Here is a 23,949-nt window from a genome sequence, read left to right as displayed (position 1 = left end):
AACATATGCCGATTTCCACTGTAACGGGAAAATGCTCAAAAACGTAAAATTCTTCCCCAATCCCACTGCCACTCACCATGTGTCCCCATCCTCTTTTTTTGCCCTTTGCCCCTGCTCACACTCCTTGTGTAGTTCCCCCGTAGCTCTCCCCTTTACCGCTTTTCACTTTGCGGTTCATGTGACACATTTTGCTTTCCTAGCGCGGATCTCTCGTTACCACAAATCTTGCGAGATTCCTGTGGGATGCTCCAGGTAAGATTAACACGTTCTGGCCCAAACAGTCTTCCCAGCCCACCCATAAATATCCCACTGCACGTGTGGTCCTCTTTGTTAGGGAGAATTCTCTGTTTAGGCTGAATTTCCTAACCTAGTGAGTCCCCCAGCAGCTTAGCTGGATTTCTGGAGTTTGTTTTTTTCTCTTGCCAAGAGTGAGACTCTTTTTCTCCCACTCCTGGACATGATTTGTGGTGTTGCTTTGAATGTTAATGTGTTTCATGGGCTATGGGGTCTTTTACGCCATAGGGTCTCATATGTTTTTTTCTATGTGTGTTACACCGCACCCTCCGTGCAGTAACACCGGGGTGTCATAGTGACCCCCCACCATAGACTCCATACCCTGGGACTGACTACTGTCTCCCAGGGCATGTAAAGTCACCATTGGCTTTACTAGTCCCAAATTACTAACAGAACCAGTACAAACCATCATATTGTGGACGTACTGGTAGAGGCAATTCGATTGCCCCTGGGTCTGTTATTCGAGGGGGCACTGTCCCGTCCCCCCTCGTCGAGTTTTGGCTTGTGGCAGTGGATACTACTTTTTATATTCAACCGCAAATATATCTCTATTGGATTTTCCCATTGTTCGAGGCTAATACTTTTTTAACATAGCCTCTAACATACCGCCGGTTTATTTATTTAATATTAAATCACCGGTTGCTATTTTCTGCCAGAACTCGGTTTTAAAATGGCGTTTGTGTTCGCCTCTGTAACTCCAAACCAAAGGTCGAGCCCTTTGTTCCACTTTTTGGTGGGCTTCTCCACAGAAGCCTCCAAAAGTGGTGCCACTCTGTCTGGGTACCACAGGGCATGCGGGAGGGGGTTTAGGCACCCTGGACTGAGTTGCCTTGGCAACTCAAGTCGCACTCTTGTGTTATTGGCCCAAGAGGTGAGCCGGCCGGCATGTTTGATTGACAGCTAGGCTGAGTTAATGGGGGTGTTTTGCATAAAAGCAGGGCTTTTGGGACTGGAACTTCAGAAGTTCGCCACAGGACCTGAAAATCCGACAAGGGAGAAGCTGAGCTGACCTGCTACGACGACACCACCGGTGGAGCCCTGCTGAACCGACTCACCACTTCCCAACGACAGAGGAGATCTCCCTGCTGGAGAGTCTTCTTCCCCTGACTGGTGGGCACAACCAGTTTACGTTCTTTGCTCGCATCCCAAGACGTCTTGTGGTCGAATTGCCCGTGCCAAGAACCCCGGCAACCGGATAGCCACTTACCACTGGACCGCGAATAAAAGGATTGCTCCTTTTAATTGAGAACTCCGCGGCTGGTTTCTTCCCTGGCAGTGCAACGGACCCCTGCTTTCCTCCCCTACGAGATCCTCTCTTCCTCCGGACGAAGCACCGACTTGCAACCGCTGCCATCAACAACTGCCCCCGCTGGAGCATTCTCACCATTTTAAGGTACCATGTCCGCCAGGCCTCCCTTTCTAAAGAGTGCTACAAGGTAACAATAATCCCTTAACATTCTGGACTGGGCTGGCCGCCTCAACCATCTAACTGGTCCGTTTCTGTTGATCCAACTCCTTCTGAAACTATTGCAAGACTTTTTAACCGTGTGACATTGGACACATTTCGACCAGAGCCTCTTAAAGTGAGTCCGGCCTTGTTAACTTTGACTTTACGGTTTTAACCTGCCTTCTTCTCCTACTGTGTTCTTCGGAAAGGGTTGGGATCTGTTTCTATCTTTGCTCTGCTTTTCGCTCCCTTTTTAACCGATTGATTAGAGTGCCATCTTCGTTAAGCGCTCACCGCTGTCTGAAAATAAGTGTTGCCTTACTTAAGACTTGTCTAATAATCGTTGAAGGGAGTGTATACTTTTAGTGACCGTGTTTTTTCTGCTTAACATTAGTGCCAGTGTGTTTAACTAGATGTGTTTTTAAATAAATAATTATATCTCTTTTACACCAAGCTCTGGTCAGTGTTTGCTTGTTCTACTGTGTTCTTTTGACCTTTTGTGAATACTCTGTATACTGCCTAACTCTTCTTGAGAGAAGTCTGACTGCTCAGCCACAGCTACCAGGTAAATCTGGGTGGTACAGACTGCTACCAATTGGGTTTACTGCCAACCACCTGTAGTCTTAAATCTTTTGCAGTGGTCCCAGAGGGAACTGCACAGGTTTCTGCCTAACACTCTTTCCCACTCTCCACCTCTACCCTGATATGAAACCACACCTTTCACTCTCCCAAATATAATTTTGAACATTTTTCTTTTTCCGCTTCCCTTGTGATTACTGTGGGAATCGCACGCATAAAGCAAAACAAAATGGGGCTTTTCTTTTCTAAATAGCCCCACTTCTGCATTGCAGCATGGGAGATATTTACACGTTTTTGGGGACGAGGGTGCACCCCCTTGAATGGCGAATAAAAAAAAAAATCTACTGGACAGATCTACACCAAACCAACAAAAGGCACATTTACAACACTTTGCGCCCAACGTTTTATTTGGTGCAAATCCATCCAGCGATTTTCATGCTATGGGTGTTTTATGGAAGCACCCTTTTCCCTATGGGAAAATTATTGGGAGTAGGCCGAAAATAGTGTTCTTTCTTTTTTTAAATACTTTTGAAATGTTTAATGCGTTTTCCCCCACATTTTAAGTTTGAAGGTGCCTGGACCGAAGATTATTTTGGGAAAATGTCATCCAAATACATGAGTCTATTTGAACACTGCACACCAACACTTTCCGAAAATGTAACCAAAGAAACGGGCACTTACAAAGAAATAAGTATATTCAATTAAGCAGATGTTACAGTCAGAAAATATCCCAGTCCACCAACTCGGATTTCTTCGAAGTATAGATGTGCACCTTTTTCCAAGTATAGCGCTTTGAGTTGAAGTAGGGACCCAAGGTAGTGTTATGAGTGGAGTGATGGGAATATTCATCCAATCACGGTGTGCCTGACAGTCTCATCCAAGGGTCAGGCAAAACTCTGATTTGATAAAAGCCCCAGAGGAAGGGAACAGCAACCCAAACTAATCTGTCTCCTCATGCAAATCTGAAAGCATTCACTTAATAGGAATATTTTGGGCAAGTTTTTCTTACCAACATTCAGCTAAAACGAAAGTGAAGTTTTCATACTATGAAAAGTACTGGTAAGAGGAGACAAGGACACAAGAAAATAATATATCTTTGAATGTAACTACCTTGAAGTAAATTAGAATCTGCATTAATATATAACTGCAATTTTGGTTGACATGGACCTCATACTCTCTGTGTCTAGAGAGGCACAGCTTTCGCCTGCTCTTGATTCCCAACAAGTCAGAAAAATGTGTCTGAGGTTGCTCTTGGGACTCTTGTTCAGCGAAGAATTGCCTAGCATTTTGATGCTGGAATGTTCTTGCGGTTGGGACTAAACTTATGTGCAAATAGATATGTCTCCTCTCGAGAGGAGCAGTGGGTTAAAATGTTGCTGTAGACCCTCTCGAGTGGGCACCTTCCCACTGAACAAGTTATTGGTCTGTGTTTCTTCTTAGGAGGTGGGGGGCTCCTAGAATTTAGCAAATTTGGACTTCTTCGGGTTTCACCCTAAATTAGAAGGGTAATCCAGACGCATACTCCTTTCTCTCAGTGCCTACACAGTTTCATCCCACAAGTAATGCCCAACAGGACAGAAACACATGTCTTGTGTTGCTGTTGGTATTCCTGTTCAGTGAAGAATTGCTTAGCATTTTGGTGCTTTGGTGCTCGACTGTACTTGTGGATGGGACTAAACGGATGAGCAAATAGATATTTTTCCTCTTGTAAAACACAATGGACTAAAGCTGTTATTGCAGACCCTCCTGCGTGGGCCCCTTCCCACAGAACAAGCCATTTAAGCCGTGTTTGTCCTCAAAAGGACGGTGTCATGGGTTTTGACCCATGTTGAATCAATAGACTGGGTGGATGTGGGGATGAGCTGTCGCCGCCCATTATTCTATCCCAGAACAAACTAAATCAATAGACTGGGTGGATGTGGGGATGAGCTATCGCCGCCCACATTCACGCCAGAATAGGAGAACTGCGCAGTTGGCACGAGACCACTCCAAAGATACAACCTTCTTGTGGGGAATTCATTTTCTTAATCCCAAAAATGGTTGCATTACCAGTACTCACCACTATCAGAAAGCTGGCGTTTTAAAACCACCAGACTTTTGTGTAAAACTGAACAAATGAAACAAAACCAGACCAAGGAAAGACTTGCTAAGAGGTGGATACAATGTAAAACTATATTCTGAAATGACTTGAAGGAAGTAATTATTTAATGTATATGTAAACATTGTAAGTGATTTAAACTGGGAACAAAAAGTGACATTTACCTGAAACCTGGCTTAATGAAACTGAATTCTGCCTGACAACTACCCCCGACAGGAGTTGATACTGGATCAACAGCTGTGTTACCAGGCCTGGCTGCCAAGCCTGGCTGCATCCTGAGGTCACATGGCCCTGTTGATTAGATTAGGGGTGGAGCAGCTGGGGACTACAGGGAGTTGAACAAAGGCCTGTCCTGGACTCAGGCAAATGTTATATTGGGGGGCCGTAAAGTGGCTTCCTCTTAGGGTAAACTGGGAGGGGCAGTGCCTCTGCTAGCAGCTGAGCTTGGGGGAAGTGGATAAACCAGTTATTTCACCCTGTGATGTGGGAAGCCACACCCCTTTTTGACCAGGGCATAATTTTAAAAAGATAGATAACTCAAAGTGCGGACTTGTCAGAATTATATAAGTAATATCATTATTTTTGTGATTTTTCTGTGAACATTTTGAGATGCGTTAGGACCCTGTGGTGTATTCTGGGGGGTTGCTAGCGGAAAATAGGGTCTCACTCCAAATGTCTGCATGTTAAAAATCTGACACTTCATCAATTAATGTCCATACTCCTTGCGCACATGTGTGTAATTTTGGGTAAATGTCCGATATTGCAAAACCAGTTAAAAAGCGCAAAATGTTGTCATTTTTGAATGCAAGCCCCCAGGAAGATCAGAGGCGGACAAGCATGGACCATAAGGAATATATAATGTGCAGATGTCATTTCAACAAATTGTATATCTGGGAAGGATGTATTTGAATCAAATATAGATTTGTGGGCAAACTGACCAGGGGAGGATCCTCTGACCCATAAACAGACTTCATCACTCTGACTCACATTTCCTTCCCCCAATCATGGGAGAGGGGAGAAATGGGCCAATGACAAGTAGAGAAGGGCAGGCTTAGCTAGGCCCAGGCACACACCCATTTTCAAAACACATAAAAAGAGACTGCTGGGACAGGTAGAGACATTCAAATCCAGTTGCTGCGGAGCGTTTTGCCGGACCACACAACATCCAGAAGATACCAGTTACAGACTGACTCCAGCTACATACTCCAGAACCTAGAACTTATACTTTAGAACCTAAATCAGAGGCCTAAAACCACACGCTGAGTTCTCTGCAGCAGGCCTCAAATCATTGCAAGCTACTCACAGCCGGGCGAGCTGCTTGAATCCCTTGCCAAGAACTTTTGCCAGGACCAGTGCGGAGATCCAGGAGCCGTGCAGAGACCGGTGTATCCGGACAGACCAGACCAGAGATCCAGAGTGACCCAGACCGCTGTGAGCAGAACCAGAGAGCTGACCCAGATCACTGTGAAGTGCTGAGACCAGAACCGGAGTCCAGTCCAAAACCTGACCAGATCCGTGGCGAGGCCTATTTCAAATTTATATTGTGAGTACCTAGCAGAACTGTGCAGAACCAATGTCTTAGTTAAAATAATCTAATCCAAACTATTTTAACCTAAGTAAAACAGCCTCCTAGAAGTCGTGTCATCTGTCATTTGTAAAGCTGCACAACTGTCACCTGTCAATTCTGAAGCTGCAAGCTGTCACCTGTCATTTTGAGTTTACTTTAAATCCGAAAAACGACCTTTATTTAATCGTCCGTATCTCTGGAACCGTTTGGGATAGGAACGAAAGCTTAGAATCTCAGCTTTCCAACGAACCTAGAACCGACTTGCTACTCCTTATACTTTGCCGTAATCACGATTCACGCACTCGCGAATTTTACCGCGATTTGCGATTTGGTTAAAAACTCAGCCACGTGTAACCATCAGCAGTCATTTCTTTCCTTGCTAAAAATTTGTTTCCCTCTTAATCACCATCTCTGAATCATTGCTAAAGTGAGCCTGAACTCATCCCAAGTATCTCTCACTCACCCTGAACCTCCTAAAGGGAATTAAAAGCATTTTCAGCATATTTCTCACTTCATTGCCACCACATTCAAAGCACTTGGGCCTGTGTTTTAAAACTCATACCGGTTTTCTCTAAGCTTGCTGGGGGGGGGAACTGAATTTCGTATTGTATTTGATTGCATTCCTGAGAACTGTGTGCTCCTCTTTCCATCTACTTCCATGTCTTACATTGCATAGGGGAGGGGGGTGAATTGCCAGAGAAAAAGTGATTATATTATCTTTTGCTAAAATCATTTCAAGTATTTCTGTACTGCATTTTATTCCTCATTGCTTTTCCCTTGAAATCATAAAAGTATTTTTGCTACTTGATCCATCCTATACTAACTCCTCATTGATTATAAAGAAGTGTGCTAGTGTCAAATTACCCATTGTTGATTAACATTATACTTATAAGGGCGATATCGATTATGAATTTATTATAAAAGCGTGGTATCTATATTTTGTCTTATTTCTCAAATAAACCTTTTAAACTTGCAAAACAGAACTACTTCTTGGCTCAGTGGGATCAGGGGGATTCTAAGAGAGGGGTGTTATATAGGGGTAGTCATCCAGAACTCATGAACTGGACATAAAGATATATCAATAAGGGTTTCCATTCAGTATCCCAGACTAGGCATTGACTTAGCTGTAGTGTTGAATTGAATCTTCTTACAACGGGCTTCCCGATTTTTGCCTAGAACAGCTTTGGGGTAAGTAAAATGACAAAATAGTTTGCTGCTGGGGCAAAGTATGTTTTCACTTTGAAAGATCTCCACGTAAAACAGGAACTTGCCCAGAAATCATTCTTCTGCTTTTCATAGTTCGTGCACTACTCATGCTTTCCAAAGGTTTCATTTTTCTAGTGCTTGCTGTTCTGCTTAAGTCAGGACAAAGTTATTGCTGCCAATCAGGAGTTACTTTTACTGTGTTCCGAAGGGATGGGATGGTATTTCCACCATCTAGTGGCCATATAACCAGAAAGCCTTCGCAGAGACTAAAAATTGTTTTTGTCTTCAGTATCATATGCAAGATTGCCTCTATCGTCATTGTTTTATGGCTGTGCCTGGCCATGCACATATTGATTTTCCGGCTTCATAATCGATAAACGGTGGTCAACCATTACCCCAGGCCCATTATTGGGTTTGGGGAATACGCACCTCCATAGGGGAGTTGCATAATGCTGCAGCCTGCATTAGTGCAATGAGACCAAGAAGACTACTATGTGGGAGATTGTCTGCTATCAGAATTTAACATGCCACCACTATAATGGCCTTCCTCTGAAGGAGGTCCATTCACCCCCAAAAGTCGATTCAGCATGTAACAATTTAACTGAGAGGCAGTTTCCCAGTATTTCCCTGCATTTCAGCTTTTCTCCTCCATTTGGTCAATGATCTTTCTCTACGGGTACCAAGGAGAGCTCTGTCCACACCCCACTAAGTGGATAAAAGATCCATACTTTCTCTGCACTACGTAGAATGAGCGCACTGCATACCCCAACTAAGATGGAAGATATCTGTGATGTAGAAGAGCTTGTCTCATCCATAATAAGGGTGAACACGAGCTTTGCAGGCCCCACACTAAGGGAGATTGATAAGTGTGTACTGTCCAGAGAAGCAAAATACAAACGTGTTAAAGGGCAAAGTAAAGGACAAATTACAAATGCTCTGTCTGCTAAAGTTACGACCGAACAGAAGTAAACACAATCTCTTAGCTCAGAAGAGCATACATTCAAATGGATTGTTTCCTCCCACGTATTCCTCATCTTTTGATATTATTTTTTTTTTATTATCTGCTTCGGAAAACATTTTTGGCAGTGGGCGTTGTGTGTCGATTCTGTCAACTCGATATCCCTCGAGGGCCTCCGTCTCGAGGTCGACATCATCACTAGTATATATAGCACGTGCAGCGCCCATTGGCTTCAGTTCAGTTTTTCCGGTGCAGCTTTCGCTTCAAGAGAATTACGGTGCGCTCCGTTTTTTTAAATGAAAACTGCGACACTTGGGAATAATGTCTTCATCATCAGGCCCATCAACACTGAAGATGGGTTTCAAGAAATACCACGACTGCGGTGCCAAAATGTCAGTCACTGACCCTCATCGAGTGCGTCTGTGGTGTCTAGGCAGAGAGCATCGAACGGCTGACTGGTAAGGCTCTAAAAGAGCGTAAAGGGAAACTAGCGGAAAGTAGGACCTCCTCAAAATCCCCTTCAACCAAATCTAAAACCCAAACTTCTGACGAGTCGAGAGGAGACTCTTCTCAGAGAAAATCATCCAGGAGTGGGTCTCACCATTCTTCGTCTTCGACTAAGAAGTCTAAAAAGAGGCGTCACAGGTCTCCCTCATCCTCTAGTGATTACTCTCCTGAGAGAATTACATGTCCAACCAAATCCTTTACTCCTGCCCAATAGGAAGAGTTTCGGAGAGAAATGTTGAAAATATTCTAGCAGGAGTCCCCGGGCCCCTCGAAGGACAAGGAGAAGCCATGCTACGGTCACGCTGCATAGGGGTGACAAGGTGAAGGCAAAGGCTAAATCCTGCACAGCCTCGAGCCCAGGGTGTAAACCATCGACCCATCGAGAGCTGTTGAGACCTCGACCCGAGGACATTTCGTCAAAGAGACTCCTTCGAGTCGTCGACGCCATTGTTATCGAAGAAACTTTTGATGACAGGCTCAAAGCCGTCGAAGCCTTTAGCAAAGCAGGTGGAGAAAACCTACAAATTTGTACCAAGAAAAGATTTCTTCAAATGTTTATCTTCAATTTATGAAGAGCATGAACCTTCTGGTGCAGACACTCCACCCTTCGGCCTGGAGTTCGGTACCCCTAACGTGCCAGAGGCCCTGGTGTCAGAAGAGTCCAGGTTGAAGGACATTTATGAGACCCTCCAGACAGCCAGTGGTGTGGATATATCACCTGAATTGGAATGTGCAAAACCAGACCCTTAAGACCATGCAGAAGCCTCCTACTGGGAACCCATGAACAGGGTGGTTGATTTTCTAGGTTGAAGCAGGCCTGCTCTCCCATTTCAGCAGGACGATTTAACAGATATTTTGGACCGGGGTCTGCAAAAGGATCCAATCCTTCGTTTTCAATTTACCCTTCAGAAAAGGGTTAAGAAAAATTGGGAGGCACCCGAGACAATTGCTGTGGTGAGCAAGAACCTCACCAGAAAGTATAGGCCATCTAGCAGTGACCCTGAATATTTGGCAAAGCACCCCACGCCAGAAAGCCTGGTGGTTCAGGCGGCGATTTCCTTTTCCAAGCAGGCAGCATATCCCACTATCCTTCCTGACAGAGATGACCAAATGTCTTTCGACCAAATGACTGGACAGCGTTCGCGACCAGTGTCAACCAGAAGTGCGGACGGTTCTGCTCTAGGGAATTTCCCCCAAGAGGAGCACTAAGGGAACGTGTTCGTAGTGGACTGGGAATTTCCAGTCCTGTTCTCGTTTCCTCCAGTCCACGTCATTCCTCACGCGATCAGGAGGTTGAGAAAGTTCCTGGAAATCCATTATCCTAATTGCTCCAGATTGGGCCAGGAGGACGTGGTACCCGGAACTTCTGGACATGTCCCTCCAATGCGTCTTCCACAAAGAGAGAACCTTCTTTTGCGTGAGGAGGGTCGGGTTCTCCATCCAGAGGTCAAGACACTCAACCTTCACGCATGGTTTCTGAGAGGTTGAGATATAAGGATTGAGACCTCCCAGATGACGTAATGGAGATTTTGCTTTCTGCCAGAAAGCCAGCCACCAAATCTTTGTGTCGCTGTAACCGGTTCTGCGAGTGGTGCAGAGATAAGAATGTGGATCCATTTCAATGTAATAGACCTATGATGTTGTCTTTCTTGCTACATTTGGCAACTCTGGGGCTCCAGAATGGTACCATTAAAGGTTATTTGGCAGCGCTCTTCTGAGGAAGTGTCATACTTTAAAATTCCTTTAATCATACAATTTCTCAAGAGGCTCATTAATGTGTTTCCCCCAACTCCTTTTCAAGTCGCTGTTTGGTATTTGAATTTTGTTCTAAAATCTCTCATGTGTGCTGCTTTTGAGCATAATAATTCGTGTCCATTAAAAGCTCTGACATTTAATACCATTTTACTAGTAGCTCTTACATCAGCCCGCCGGGTGAGCGAGTTGCAGGCGTTATCTTGCAAACCCCCTTTTACTACTTTTTATAGAGACAAGATTGTTCTTAAGGTAAAACCTTTGTTTCTACCTAAAATAGTCTTTGAAGTCCATGTATCTCAAAAGATTGTTTCACCAACCTTTTACCCCTACACCTCATCCTGGAAAGGAAGAGGAGAGGCTACACCGACTTTACCCAAGAAGAGCTCTGAGTTTCTATATTTCGCAAATGGCAAACATTCGCCAAGATGATCAGCTCTTCATTGGACAGGTCATAAATTAGCAGTAACAAAACAAACCCTGTCCAGATGGATTATTCTGAGCATTGGAGAATGCTATAGATTAGCTGGGAAAGACCTTACAGAAAGCCTAAGGGCCCATTCTACTGAGGGAATGGCAACATCTTCTGCCCTACAAAGAGGGGTGCCAATAAGGGACCTTTGTGCAGCAACCACTTGGTCTACCATCCATTCCTTTGTAAAACATTACTGTCTAGAGTGACTCATTTACCTCAGGAAGGAGGATTTGGGAAGGCAGTCCTTCATTCGGTCCATGACTAATATTAACTCTGGGAATTCGTACTCAGGGAAATTCAGGGAGGTCCACAGGGCATCCTCTTTAAGCTCCCTTGTGCGCCTCCAAACCTTGACTCTGAAGTTGCAAAACAAGGGTTTTACATAAACACCTATTTCACGATTTGGTAGAAAGGATGAAGGCCCAGGTAGGTACTCTGTAGAAGCTACATGCAATCTGGAAAACAAATAGCTTATTCATAGACACATATTGCCCAATTATAATTTAGCAAATCAGTGGACACTGTAAGCCTTCATAGTAGAAAACCTTTAACTATTTTTAAAACATCAGCACAGAGAGGCTTTGAATACAAAATACTCCCGAATTTTGTCCATGTAATAGTGTGTGAGAATTTCTTGGCCTGAAAACTCTAGACAATGATTCATCTTTAAATAACTTAGGTTCGAACAGGTGACTTCATTGCAGTCCAGGTTAAGTTATGAGTGCACCCTCAGGGAGCCTGTTAAGTATGTTACAAAGACTGGGTACTCACAATGTAGAGTGTGCACAGACATTAGGAACACAGGCAATATATATTCATGCTGTCACAGAATTTTCAAGGACTTTGCAAGATTTTGGAAATACTTCAGTCAATGGGGTCCAAAGTGATGATCACAAAAATGACTGGGCAGGGACTGTCCACAGGTCTGTAACAGTGAATTCAGGATACCAATAGACCAAGCTCTAGAACCTAATATTCCCAGTCAAACTGAGTATGTTGTTCCTTCATGTTATGCAAGTGTTGGGCATTATGTCGGGGTCGTGCTTCTGTGTGCTATTTAGCGACAATACCTGCTGTAGAGTATCCAGTACACCAGGCATTATTCACAAAAAGGTGAGCATCCATTGTATAAGGATTTCTCAAGATCAAGCTTTCCACATCAGCCAGGATGCAAGGAACGCTCCTTAAGGCACTTCTGAAAAAACAAAGCTGACTTAAACAACATAGGCCTACAGATGCCCCAGGATCAGGATGACTCTTGTGGAAAGTCAGCATCTGTAGAAAGCACAGCATCTAAGGTTTTATGTAAAGAGTATTTGTCCATTTACACCTGAATGGACTGCAAATTCCAGAAATTTACATTATGACTCTGGTATGAAGACTAAGGCCAAACAAACTCCCATTGGATACTATGATGAGCAAGAGGTTGTACCTCGGTGAAGGGGAGTTTTTCTTCTGTTGTGACAATGAAGATTCCCAGCCTTTTAGCGCCAAGTAGTCTTGATTCTATTAAAGACAGAGAGGCGAGCATTATGCTTTAACTCTGTAATGCCACTCTTCACAGCAGCCTTTTTTTAAAACATCACTTTCTATTATTTATTTTTACAGTATGCAAATCAAACCAAACAAAACTTCCATCTCTACGTACAAAAAATCCCCAAAAGTCCCTTGTGTTGCTGTAGTTTTGTGTCCTGAGAGAGTATCCAATCCTGCCTCAGTACACCTCCCTGTCATGTTCTGTACATAACCCCTCCTCTTTCTTTGATCATCCAACAGGAAAACAAATCCACCTGATAACACCACCACAAGGGAACCTCCACACAAGACCATACTGACGGAGGGAACTAGCACCGCCTTGGACCATGATTTTCTCAAATCAACCTGCTTCAGCTTTGGATGGTTGCTCCGATCAGTTGTTCTTATGATCATCACATTCACCATTAGGGGAGCAAAAAAATGCACAGAACATGATGGTAGCACCGGTACCGTTATTAACGGTACCGGTGCTACCACCCTCCCTATTCCCGTTGAGCCCTAAGGGGCTCAAATTGGAATGGGGATGTACCGGGTCCGGCACCCGCGAAAGGGCAATTACTGGGTCCGGCTGGGCCGGAATAGCCCAGTAATTGCCCATTTGCTGGGTGCCGGACCCGGATGCGAGTTTGGAGGTAGCCTTGCCGTAATGAGGCCCAATATGTAATATACTAGCAGCTATATCAACTCAAATTGATTCCACCAGCATATTTTGGGTGGGATAATGCTCGCCTCCATGTCTTTAATAGAATCAAGACTACCTGGCGCTATAATCCTGTGTAATCTTCATTCTATGACAAAACCAGAGGTGAGCATTATGCTTGTTCAAAGCTATCCATTACCACAGCCGCCACTGAAGACACAGGCTTGAAATAAAACATCTTAAATGTCCACTCTGAGAACCAATCTATTGACTTCATAATGTCTTGCAGGGAGACTCCTACAGAGAAAGCTTTGGATGCCATTCCCCCTCTAACTGAATGTGCCCCAAACAATCCTAGATCTATGCCTGCCATCTGCAAAACTTCTCTCACCCATCTAGCGATGGTAACGGATGTTACTGCATTAAAAGGTTTCCTGCATGCGATCAATAACTGATGCACTCCGCAGGGCCTCATTCTCTCGGTCACCTGTTCATAGTCCTTGATACACTAAGCCACACATGGTTTGGGCTCCTCTGGAAAATAAGGATACAAGATAATGGAGGATCCACTCTTAGTCCACTCTTAGTCCTCTTTGCAATGTGGAAGGCTACTCCTTCTGTATGAAACACTTTCCTATTGATTTCTAGAACTTTGACGTCGGACACCCTCCTACATGATACCAGACACAGTAACATAGCTAATTTGCCAGACATGCACTGAATAGATAACTGTCCTTTTAACGGTCAACTAGAATTCCACCTCTACATCCCAGACCACTGAATACCTGGCCACCAGAGGCATACGCATCTTTATCCGTCGCAATAGTCTAACCATGGCGGGGTGTTCTCCAATCGGCACTCCATCACACCTCTCGTGTCCCGCGGAAATGGCCAACCTGTACACTCCAATCGTGCGGAACGTTCGTCCCACTTGTGCTATTTCCGCCAAGACATTTAGGACATGTACTAAAGATGCTGAAATCGGATGAACACACTGTAACGCACACCACTCTTCCCATTTGAACCAAGCCACGTCATAGCTCAGAAGAGTGGAAGGTGCCCAGGAGTCTCTGACACATTCTGTAGTGACCTCCGAAAGGCCAGGCAGTGCTGAGCGTCACCTGAAATTCTGCACGCCAGAAGTTGAAGGGTCCCTGCCAGCACTAGCGGATGCTCCTGATCCAGCGGGTCGCGCAACAGACCCGGTTGAAGTGGAATCACTCTCGGGAAATCTGAGGAAATTTCCATCAGAATCGAAAACCAAGCCTGCAATTTCCACAGCAGGCTGATGACCACCAGCTCTGCTTGCTCCCTGCATGCTTTTGCTAATGTCCTCGCTACTATGATAAATGGGGGAAAGGTGTAGTGTAGCACCCGGACCAACTGTGGAGAAATGCGTCTATCCCCAGCACCTCAGGATCCAGTCTCCAGCTGAAATATCTGGGCATCTGAGCGTTCATCCTGGAGGTGAAAACATCAATGTCTATCTGCCCCTAGAGCTCCTGTAACCATAAGAACACGGGCTTGTGCAACTTCCAATCGCTGGTGTCCTCTAGGTATCTGGAGTTCCAGTCCGCAATTACATTCTGCTTCCTCGGCAGATATTCTGCTGCAATCGCTATTTTCCTCTCTAAGCAATAATGCCAGAAATCCTTCGCGAGTTCCACTAGCATTTTCGACCGGGTTCCCCCTAAACGATGTATGTACCTCACTGAGTTTATGTGCATCTATAACTCCTCTACAGACCACTTTCCTTCTGTCTGAAAGTGTCTGCACCTTGTGCCCCAGCCGGACCTGCTGGCATCTGATTCTATTATCAACTCAGGCACGTCTCTGAAAATGGCTCTGACGTTCCAGGCTTCCATATTTTGCAACCGCCATTCTAGCTCTATCCTCCCGTTCTGGTCCAATGAGACTAGCTGGTGATACCGGACATCTCCCTGATCCTGAGTCTCTGGAGCGCCCTGTAATGCAGAGGCCCTGGGAATATGCCATGGATCGAGGCCTACTATCCTGGCTAGATTAGCGCTGCTCTTAGCTCCTTGTTGATCACTCTCATCTTCTGTTGGGGCAGTTCTAAAGTTGCCTTTCTGATGTCTATCATGAACCTCAGAAATTCCGTCCGCTTTCTCTGAACTAATTCTGATTTCTATGTGTTCACTAGGAAACCTAATGACGTCAGTAGAGAACACACCCAGGTCACTTGGTTTGTTAGCCTTAGCCTGTCTTGGGCTAGGATCAGGATGTCGTCCAGATAGATGATAATCCTGATCCCCCTGTCTCCGATGGCTCCTGCTACTGGGCGCATGACATTGGTGAATGCCCAGGGGGCTGATGCCAGGCCGAAGGGCAGGCAAGTGAATTGCCAACTTTGCCCCTTCCACAAGAATCGGAGGAATTGCCTGTGCTGCGAAGCTGTAGGGATGGTTAGGTATGCATCCTTCAAGTATAGTCTCGCTAACCAGTCCGATTTGTGCAGTATGTCTCTGAGGAGGTGAATACCCTCCATAATGAAGTGTCTGTAGGTCAGCCAGCCAATCTGCTCCTTTGTTTAGCACTGGTCTCACTTTCCCTTTCCTGTGTACCAGGAACATACTGCTGTAGAAATCTGCTTGCTCCTGTGAGCATCTCTCTATCGCCCTTTTCTCTACTAGGCTGTCCAACTCTTTGTCTAGGAGGGCTTCCTCCTCCTTCGCCATGCAGAGCTTTGTGAGTGGCTGCTTCTGCTGCGGTCGACTCACGAACTCCAGCGTTAGCCCCTCAACACCTTGCAAGACCCAAACATCGCTTGATAGCTCCTGCCATCTGGCTAAACATTCCCCTGTCCTACTTCCTACTTTGGGGTAGCGCTCGCGCTTTGCACTTACCGCTGAAGACATTTTGTTGTCTATAACTGCCACGTCCTTTTCATCCCCGCTGGCCTTGACCTCTGGACGGGAATAAAGCGTCCTGTTGGTGACTCTCCCAGTATTGGGCTCTCGGGCCTTGAGGCCTTCTAGTCAACTTGAACCGATGGGTCGATCGGCCCCTGTGTCGACCGGTCCCTGCGAAAACCCATCCGGGGAATATTTTGCGGATTGAGGACTGAACTTTCTCCAGTGCTGTGTAAGTCCCCATGAACGGGCCATCTCCTTTGCAAAAGCTTCACCAAATAGAAGCCCTTGTGAAGCTTCCCCAGCTTAGTAGTTAGCGAGATCCCCCAGTTTGCTGTCTATTTTTAGCAAGAGACTTCTTTGTCTCTCTGAAGACAACGCACAGCTGCCGTTGCCAAGCAGACACAGCGCGCTCTGCGCCAAACCTGCTAGGGTAGTAGCATCCACAGGCTCGCCCGTGTCCCTGGCCCTTTCGGCCAAATCCATTATCTTGGCTAGTGGTACGGCTAGGTCAAGAACTTTGTCCTGACAATGTTTCCATGCACGGTCCCCTCCTCACCTGACATCTTTGGTGGCTTTGCTAACATACCTGACCATCTTGGCGCCAAGTTCCGTAGTGTCCATTACCTTGCTAGGCAATTCCGGTCTGGGCACTCTGCTGTCATCCAGAAGTGCACCTCCTTCTCCAGCAGCTTCCTAATATGTTGGTGAAGGTAGCCATTCGTTCGACTTCGGGTGCCTTATGCCATCGGGATCAAACATGTCGCCCATGTTCTCCCCTTGCTCTAGCGCATCTCTGGGTGGCTGTGCTGCTCTGCTTGGCCTGTTAGCCGATTTGCTACTGAGGTCCACCATGCTGCCATCGTCTAGACATCTTTCTGTGGGAGCATTGCCTTCATTGGTTTCCCCTGTGTTTTGCACCAATGGGGCAGGGGGTACAAGGTGCAGCACCGCTGAATTCTGTCTTTGTGAACCGGGGGGGGGGGGGGTAGAAGAGTGGGGGCTCTTCCGGGTCTCACCTCCTTCTTCTTGAGGTGTGAAGCCGAGGTACCTTCATCTGGGCTGAGCTCTCTTTTTCGTTTACCTGGAGCAGTTTTTTTGCAACAATTAGTGACTTGAGTGCTTGCAGGTGCTCCTGTAAGGCTTGCACTCCTTGTGCAACTGCCAGCGCTAGTGAGTCTCCCAGCACCTTCTTAAAAACATAGTGACAAGTCTGTGTCTTGCTCCTGCTCCTCCTCGCTATAATGGGTGAGGCGCTATCGGGCTCCATTTGTGCCATCAGTCTTTGATGAAAACACTGTATAACTGCCTGGATGCTATGAGGGAGCCGGCACGTGTATTATTATAATTTTTGCAAGTTTTTTGTTCCCCATGGACCGTAGCGTTATGTGCAGCACTACTTTCCCTTCTAATCGTTCTTTCTCTCTTTTACGCACGTGCGCGTGTTCAATTCACGGGTGCTTTACTCTAATCCTCTGTCATTACGGAAACTCCTCCAGCAGACTTCGTCCCCTCTCTGAGTCACGCGGGTATCGGAATGTGGTCCCTTCCTCTAATACTGTGCTACTTACGGTGGGGAGCGCACCAGTAACCGATACACGAGAGTTGTGGCTCGCGAATCTGGTCCCATTCCCTGACAGCGCAGTGCATCTAACGAAAGTCGGACCCACTGTCAGGATCCCATGGTACATTGCCAGACTTTCATACAATGGTACACATCTTAAGGACCCATTTAGGTTTTCACGCACACAACTAAAACACTTTCATTGGAGATGCAGGAGGGGTAATCTGTAGTATGATCTAGTTAGTGTATGGTAGTGGATTTAGATGCTGCATGTTAGTGATTGGAATTATGAAATGTTTCCATGTTTCCTTAACATGGCCTTCAGGAAGCCTTTGTTTCCCCAGGGCAAGAAGGAGGCTCAGCTTCACAGCAGTGATTGGAGGAGCCTAGTTGTGAGGTAGTTTGGAATTCCACTGGGAGTTCTAAACTGCCTTTCATTCTAGTTTTCAAGGGAACAGGTCGCCGTTTTTTGTTCAGCTGGGTATTTTACTAAAACTTTGAAGATTTCCATTTCTGTGAAAGTATAGAAGAGAAAAGACAAGAAGAAACAAACTACAAGAAGCAGCCGCAGCAAAAGTCAGCAAAGGAAGTTTACAGATGAAGAAAGCTAAGTGTTCATAATTCAAGTTCAATCTTGCAACAAATGTTTTATGTTAAACGTTAACGTTTTCAGAACTGTTCTCAGCATGTAGTTGAAGACACGTGAAAATACTAAAAAAGGAAAGAGATATTTAATGTAAATCAGCCTACAGCCGGCATGTGCGCGCTAGCATAGCTCTCAACTCGCATGCTTTTGTCGGGTGTCACCCGCCTTGTAATGGGCGGACTCACCTGCCAAGCCTCCTGCACGCCCATTCATTCCAATGGGCGTCTCACCCGCCAAAAACAAAATCGAATGATTTCACCCGCCTTTGTGACACAAATGGTTGAGAGCTATGCGCTAGTTTCAACTAACAGTAGCGGTTCAGTTCGCTGATTAATTATTAACCTTTGTGCTCTTGCGCGCGATCTAATGTGGTCGTAAAGTTTTAGCCTACTAACAAGTTTCTGCAGAAAATTAAGATTCCCGTTTCCTTGTCCGCATAGTAGAACCATCGCGTGCGTCGGGTTAATTAGAGAAAGGAACCCAACGACATGCGGTAACGTGGTGACGTGAACCACAACGTAGTACTTCGTTACGAACTACTAACTGTCAAAAGAACCGCTGATTTGATTTATCGTGAAGCGGATCAGTTACACGTTGCAGCTATGTTGTAAAAAGCAACGAAAGAACAGTCTTAGAAGGCGGCAAACGAAGAAGAGTGAACGCCGACTCGCAGACAAAGTTAAAGGCGAAAGTGCTCTGAAATTAGTGGATAGTGCAAACAAATAAACAAACACATTAGGACAGAGCGAGTTTAAGAACTTCATTTTAAGTGATTATAATTATTAGGAGGAGGAGTCAAGAGGAAGCAGAGATTGTAGTGATTGAGTGAAAAGAGACTTAATTTTCAAACTGATCTCACAGCACCAAGCAAGGAGAGCAGAGTGTGAGAGAAAAAGAACATCAGCACTGTAGAAGGAGAATGATATGATATGATATTTTATTTGAATCGCGCTCGTACACAGGTGTTTCAGAGCGCAACAAGGCAAGGGAGGGGAACAGGGGAGAACAAACCAACGATCTTACTAGTCCCAGTGACATTGAGATCGTGCAAGTGCATGGGGAAGTGAAAGGGGAAAAGTGCATGGAAGGGGGAGAGTGGAAAGTGCAGAGCAGAGAATAAACAGATAAATAATAATAAATACAAATAAAATATATAATGGAGCAATAAACAGGGGTAGTCCAGTCAGCAAGTGGCAAGTGCTGCGTTTATGGAAGCAGAACTGGGTAAGTCTGATAAGTGCATAAAAAGAAGAGAATGGGGGGATTTGGGGACTGTATGGGTACAGATACAGTCCCCAGTGCAAGGGGTGGCCGTGAGGCAGTGCAGAAGGGTGGCAGGGTGAGCAGGTAACTGTGCCAAGGGGAGGGAGGGTGGGTGGCCAGAAGCACAGTGCCAAGAGAGTGCAGATCAGCAACGGAGAGGGGGAGCAAAGGCAGATGCAAAGAGGAAGGTCTTGAGGTGCTTCCGGGAACCGGAGATGGTTCTCCTCAAGTTTAAGAGTGGCAGAGAGGCTGTTCCAGGGGGCGGCCCCGGCCGAAGACAGAGATCTACCCCTGGCTCGTTTCTTTTGAGAAACGACTGACCCTGACAGAGTTAGAGGTAGAGGAGCGAAGAGCTTGAGAGGGGAGGTATTTGCGGAGGGATAGCTGAATTTATTTTGGACCCAGGCCCCAGAAAGCCTAGTGGACAATGCAGAGGGTTTTAAATTTAATCCTGGCATCCACTGGAAACCAATGGAGAGATACGATCCCAGGGCCTGAGGCCAAGGACAAGTCTCGCAGTCCTGTTCTGGATTAGTTGCAGAGGGCGGAGAGTAGAGGCAGGTAGATTTAGAAAGAGGCTGTTACAATAGTCCAACCTAGAGAGAACCAGAGCTTGGGAGACAGTGAGCTTCTGGGGGGAGGAGAGGAAAGGAAGAGTGCCTCTGAGGAGGTGCAGTCGGAAGTTTGACGTTTTAGAGACCTCAGAGATGTGGGCGGAGAAGGAAAGTGATAGGGTTAAGTGAAATTGTTAGTAATGGTTGTTACTGTGGTTACATTCTAGGTCTTCACGCTTCATGGCTAATTGTAACCCAGAGATATTTCGTCCACGAAGGAAGCTGGTGAAGAGGGCCCTAGAGAAGATCTGCGTTTGTTGTTTTTTCCAATTCCCCTTTCCCCTTGGGTTTGCCAGTTTGATAGTTTTAGTTTAGTAGGATTGTTAGGCTGGCAGACCTGGGGGGTCTGGTGGGCTATCATCACTACTCCTAAGTAATGTACCGCAAGCTCACTTCTTCCTGCAGCCTCTGTTGGGCTGCTGCACAGCAATATAGCTATAACATACTCAGCCCCAATACTACACTTAATTCACTAAGGATTAAAAAACATCACTTATCTGCAGGAAGAGCAGCAAAGAAAGATGAGATTTGGACAGGTTATGACATGGAAGGTGTACTGAGGCAGAATTGGATACTCTCCCGGGGCACAAAACTACAGGAACACAAGGGACATTTGGGGATTTGTAGTCCTTATAGATTAAAGTTTTGTTTGGTTTGGTTTACAAACTGTAAAAATGAAAAACAGAAAGTGATGATTTAAAAAATACTGCCGTGAAGAGTGGAATTAAAAAGCTAAAGCATAATGTTCACCTCCAGTCTTGACATAGAATATGTGTACCCTTCTTACTTGTTTGCAGGCTCCATGCACCGTTGTGTGAAAGGTTGTAGACCGTCATTCCTGTATTTTATTCTTGTTTCAGGTTCCAGAGCATGTTTTGCCATTGAGGATTGTCTTCCATTTGCTTTGAAATGAATGAAACAAAAGTGAAAGGAAGTTCACAGATTAGATATTATACTCTAATTGTACATTTTAAAATATTCTACTTTTACATAGTTGTATATTTTCCGATCATTTTGGAGGAAACAGTGTTTGTATAACATAATTCTATTAGCTTCTGTTGCAATTAATTTTCCATGCATGTACTTTTTATTTGAGTTTTGTGGAATGATGTGCAATGAATCAAAACAAATTTAAATTTGACTTTGACAGAAGTGAAAAGAAACAGTGTATGTGGCATTTAAAGTGTTCGAGGAAGGATCGAGTTTGAGATATTTATTATTTAGTCACTAATGGTTGTGGAAAATGCTGAATTTCACAAAATGTTTAGATATCATGCACCTATAAAAAGTTGGCTTTTGAAGAACAATCCCGGAAGAGAAGTTGATTTTGCATTTTAGGTGTCTTGGTACAGGTGGATTTCTAATAAACGTCTAGAAAAGCAGTAGTTATCTGATCTATGATATTTTGGGTAGAGGCTAGGTTTAGAGGTCAGAGTTTTGTGGAATGGCGAGTGCCTGATGACAGGTGTCTGTTGAAGCTGTGGATTTCTGATGACAGATGTGGCATGGAATTGTAGGAGTGTTGTAAATTGTGTGTCTGGGTTTTCAGATCTTGCAGCCATGTTTGGGATTGGGATTTTAGTGGTTTTATAAGAGGTGGAGTGGTATGATATTGATCTCAGACAGAAATGAGTAGGGCTGCTGAGTGTTTTTGTAAGCAGTAATTTATTTGATTGAATCAGACATTCATATGAACTCTCTGGAATCTGATGCCCTGCATGTTCCCTTAATCTCCTTCTTAAGGATATGCATGATACAAGGCTGGAGGTAACTCGTGAGGAAGTTATCACCTCAATGGCCATCCTTCTACAGAAGGTGATACGTGGGTATAAAGACAGGTGAGTATGTTCCAAATATGGCATTCATTTGACCTAATTCTTAGTTACACAAACCTCATGGTAGACACATTCTGCTGTTCACTCCCTTACACACTGTCAGGGACTGCCAGAAAGATATTAGTCCAGAGATTAGTTCAAAGTGTCAAATTGTTCAGGGGGTGCCAGAAATCCAAACAGTCATTTGGAGGTCATATGACTGGTGAGGGAAAGTTAGCTCATGTCATCAAATTCTTGTGTAGGTCCACAGGATGCTGCATGCTGCAGTTGATGAGGATCCCTTTTCTCTGGAAATAATGATGGATGACCTAGAAGTCGTCATAGACTTCAATTGTCACTAAGATCAAGGGAGCTACAAGCTTCTCCAAGAATGGGTGATGGAATTCATTGCTAGAAGATGATAAAGATTCATTTCTCCATCTATTTAAACAGTTCAGTTTATCCCACATTTGAATTGAAGCCTAGATTCTCAACACAAATTGGCAAAGACGTCAAAATGTCCTGAAGAAAGGCAAATATGTATATTGCCCAGAATCTTCTCCCACTTATTACAGAAATGTAGATCTCTCTAGGGGTAGATCATCAAAGTGGTGTAGAGGTTGGTGAATGCTGTAATTGTCCAGAGGATGATGTTATGTTATGTTATGTTATGTTATGTTATGTTATGTTATGTTATGTTATGAGCACTTACAAAGGGATAACCCCCCACCTAGGCACTATGCTTTGTGAGCAAGTAACTTGTTGCTACAGAGCTTGCTGAAGGTTCAGATTGTGCCACAGGTTTTCATATGATTCCATGGTGTCAGAAGTCGGCAAACTATCACTTTATCCTGGGACTAGGCAGGCAATCCCATTGCTGCAATGGAAATGAATGCTACATTTTCTCTGAGTTTTATGAAGGTTCATGTGTGAAGGTTGATCACTGTGCCAGAAAAGTCTGATAAGGAAATTGTCTGACTCTAGTGGAGCTGTTTCCCCCAGTGTTTTGCAGAGATCCTCTTTGGTATATAATGTGATAGAAACATTGGTACAGTGGTCAGGATGGGCTCACTTTGCTTCAATGCTTGACAGAGGTTCGTCAAGTCATAAAGTCTGGCAAAAGTAATACCGATCTAAAGATTGGTGAAGGCCACATTGTCCCAGAGATTTGCAAAGGTGCACCATCTGTCTGAGGTTTCTGGAGACTAAATTACATCATAGTGAACATTATGTTGCTATCACTTTAAGCCAGAGGTTGTTGAATATTTCAACAGCCTTTCAGAGATCAGTGATGGCTAGTATTGCTATAATAGTTTGGTGGAGGCCCGCACCACTGTGGGGTTGCTGAAAGAGACTGCACTGCTGTTTGGGGTTGGTGAAGACCTGCGCTGGTTTCACTGATTGGTGAAGTCAAGTCATAAAGTCTGGCAAAAGTAATACCGATCTAAAGATTGGTGAAGGCCACATTGTCCCAGAGATTTGCAAAGGTGCACAATCTGTCTGAGGTTTCTGGAGACTAAATTGCATCATAGTAAACATTATGTTGCTATCACTTTAAGCCAGAGGTTGTTGAATATTTCAACAACCTTTCAGAGATCAGTGATGGCTAGTATTGCTATAATAGTTTGGTGGAGGCCCGCACCACTGTGGGGTTGCTGAAAAAGACTGCGCTGCTGTTTGGGGTTGGTGAAGACCTGCACTGGTTTCACTGATTAGTGAAGTCCACTACTGCTGTAATTGGTTGTTGAATGCCTGCTTTGGTTTCCCAGGGTTAGAGAAGTCCCACAATGCTCTCAGGGATTCATGAAGGCTGACATTGTTTTGAGGTGTTTGTGAATGCTCGCCAATGTTCAAAGCTTGCAGTGCTTCAGGTTATTTTAAAATACTTGCATTTGCGCAGAGGTGGGTGCAAAGTACATTGTGCCAGAATTTTGTGGATTGCCAGTTTGAACAAGAGCTTGGTGAAAGCTCACCTTGCTGTCAAGTGTTGGTCAAGGCTTACATTGCAGAATACATGAAGGCTCATACTGCTGTTACATCTTGCTTGGTGCAGGCTCAAACTGCTGTTCAGAATTGTTGAAGATTCACATTCCTCTCACAATGGTCACAGCTCACA

At 44.9% G+C, this 23,949-nt stretch overlaps 1 protein-coding gene across 1 annotated transcript in view; it reads left to right on the top strand.

Annotated features, from left to right (window-relative positions):
* Positions 1-23,949, top strand: part of MYO7B (myosin VIIB) — a 1,466,289-nt gene that overhangs the window by 641,755 nt on the left and 800,585 nt on the right. Inside the window, exon 19 of the mRNA XM_069617875.1 lies at positions 21,763-21,857. Within this exon, the coding sequence (XP_069473976.1) occupies positions 21,763-21,857 (95 nt within the window). The remainder of the gene's footprint in view (positions 1-21,762; positions 21,858-23,949) is intronic.

This window comes from Ambystoma mexicanum, chromosome 10 (assembly GCF_040938575.1).
Source record: "Ambystoma mexicanum isolate Mex_15411 chromosome 10, UKY_AmexF1_1, whole genome shotgun sequence".
NCBI lineage: Eukaryota > Metazoa > Chordata > Amphibia > Caudata > Ambystomatidae > Ambystoma > Ambystoma mexicanum.
This window is presented reverse-complemented; position numbering and strand designations above follow the sequence as displayed.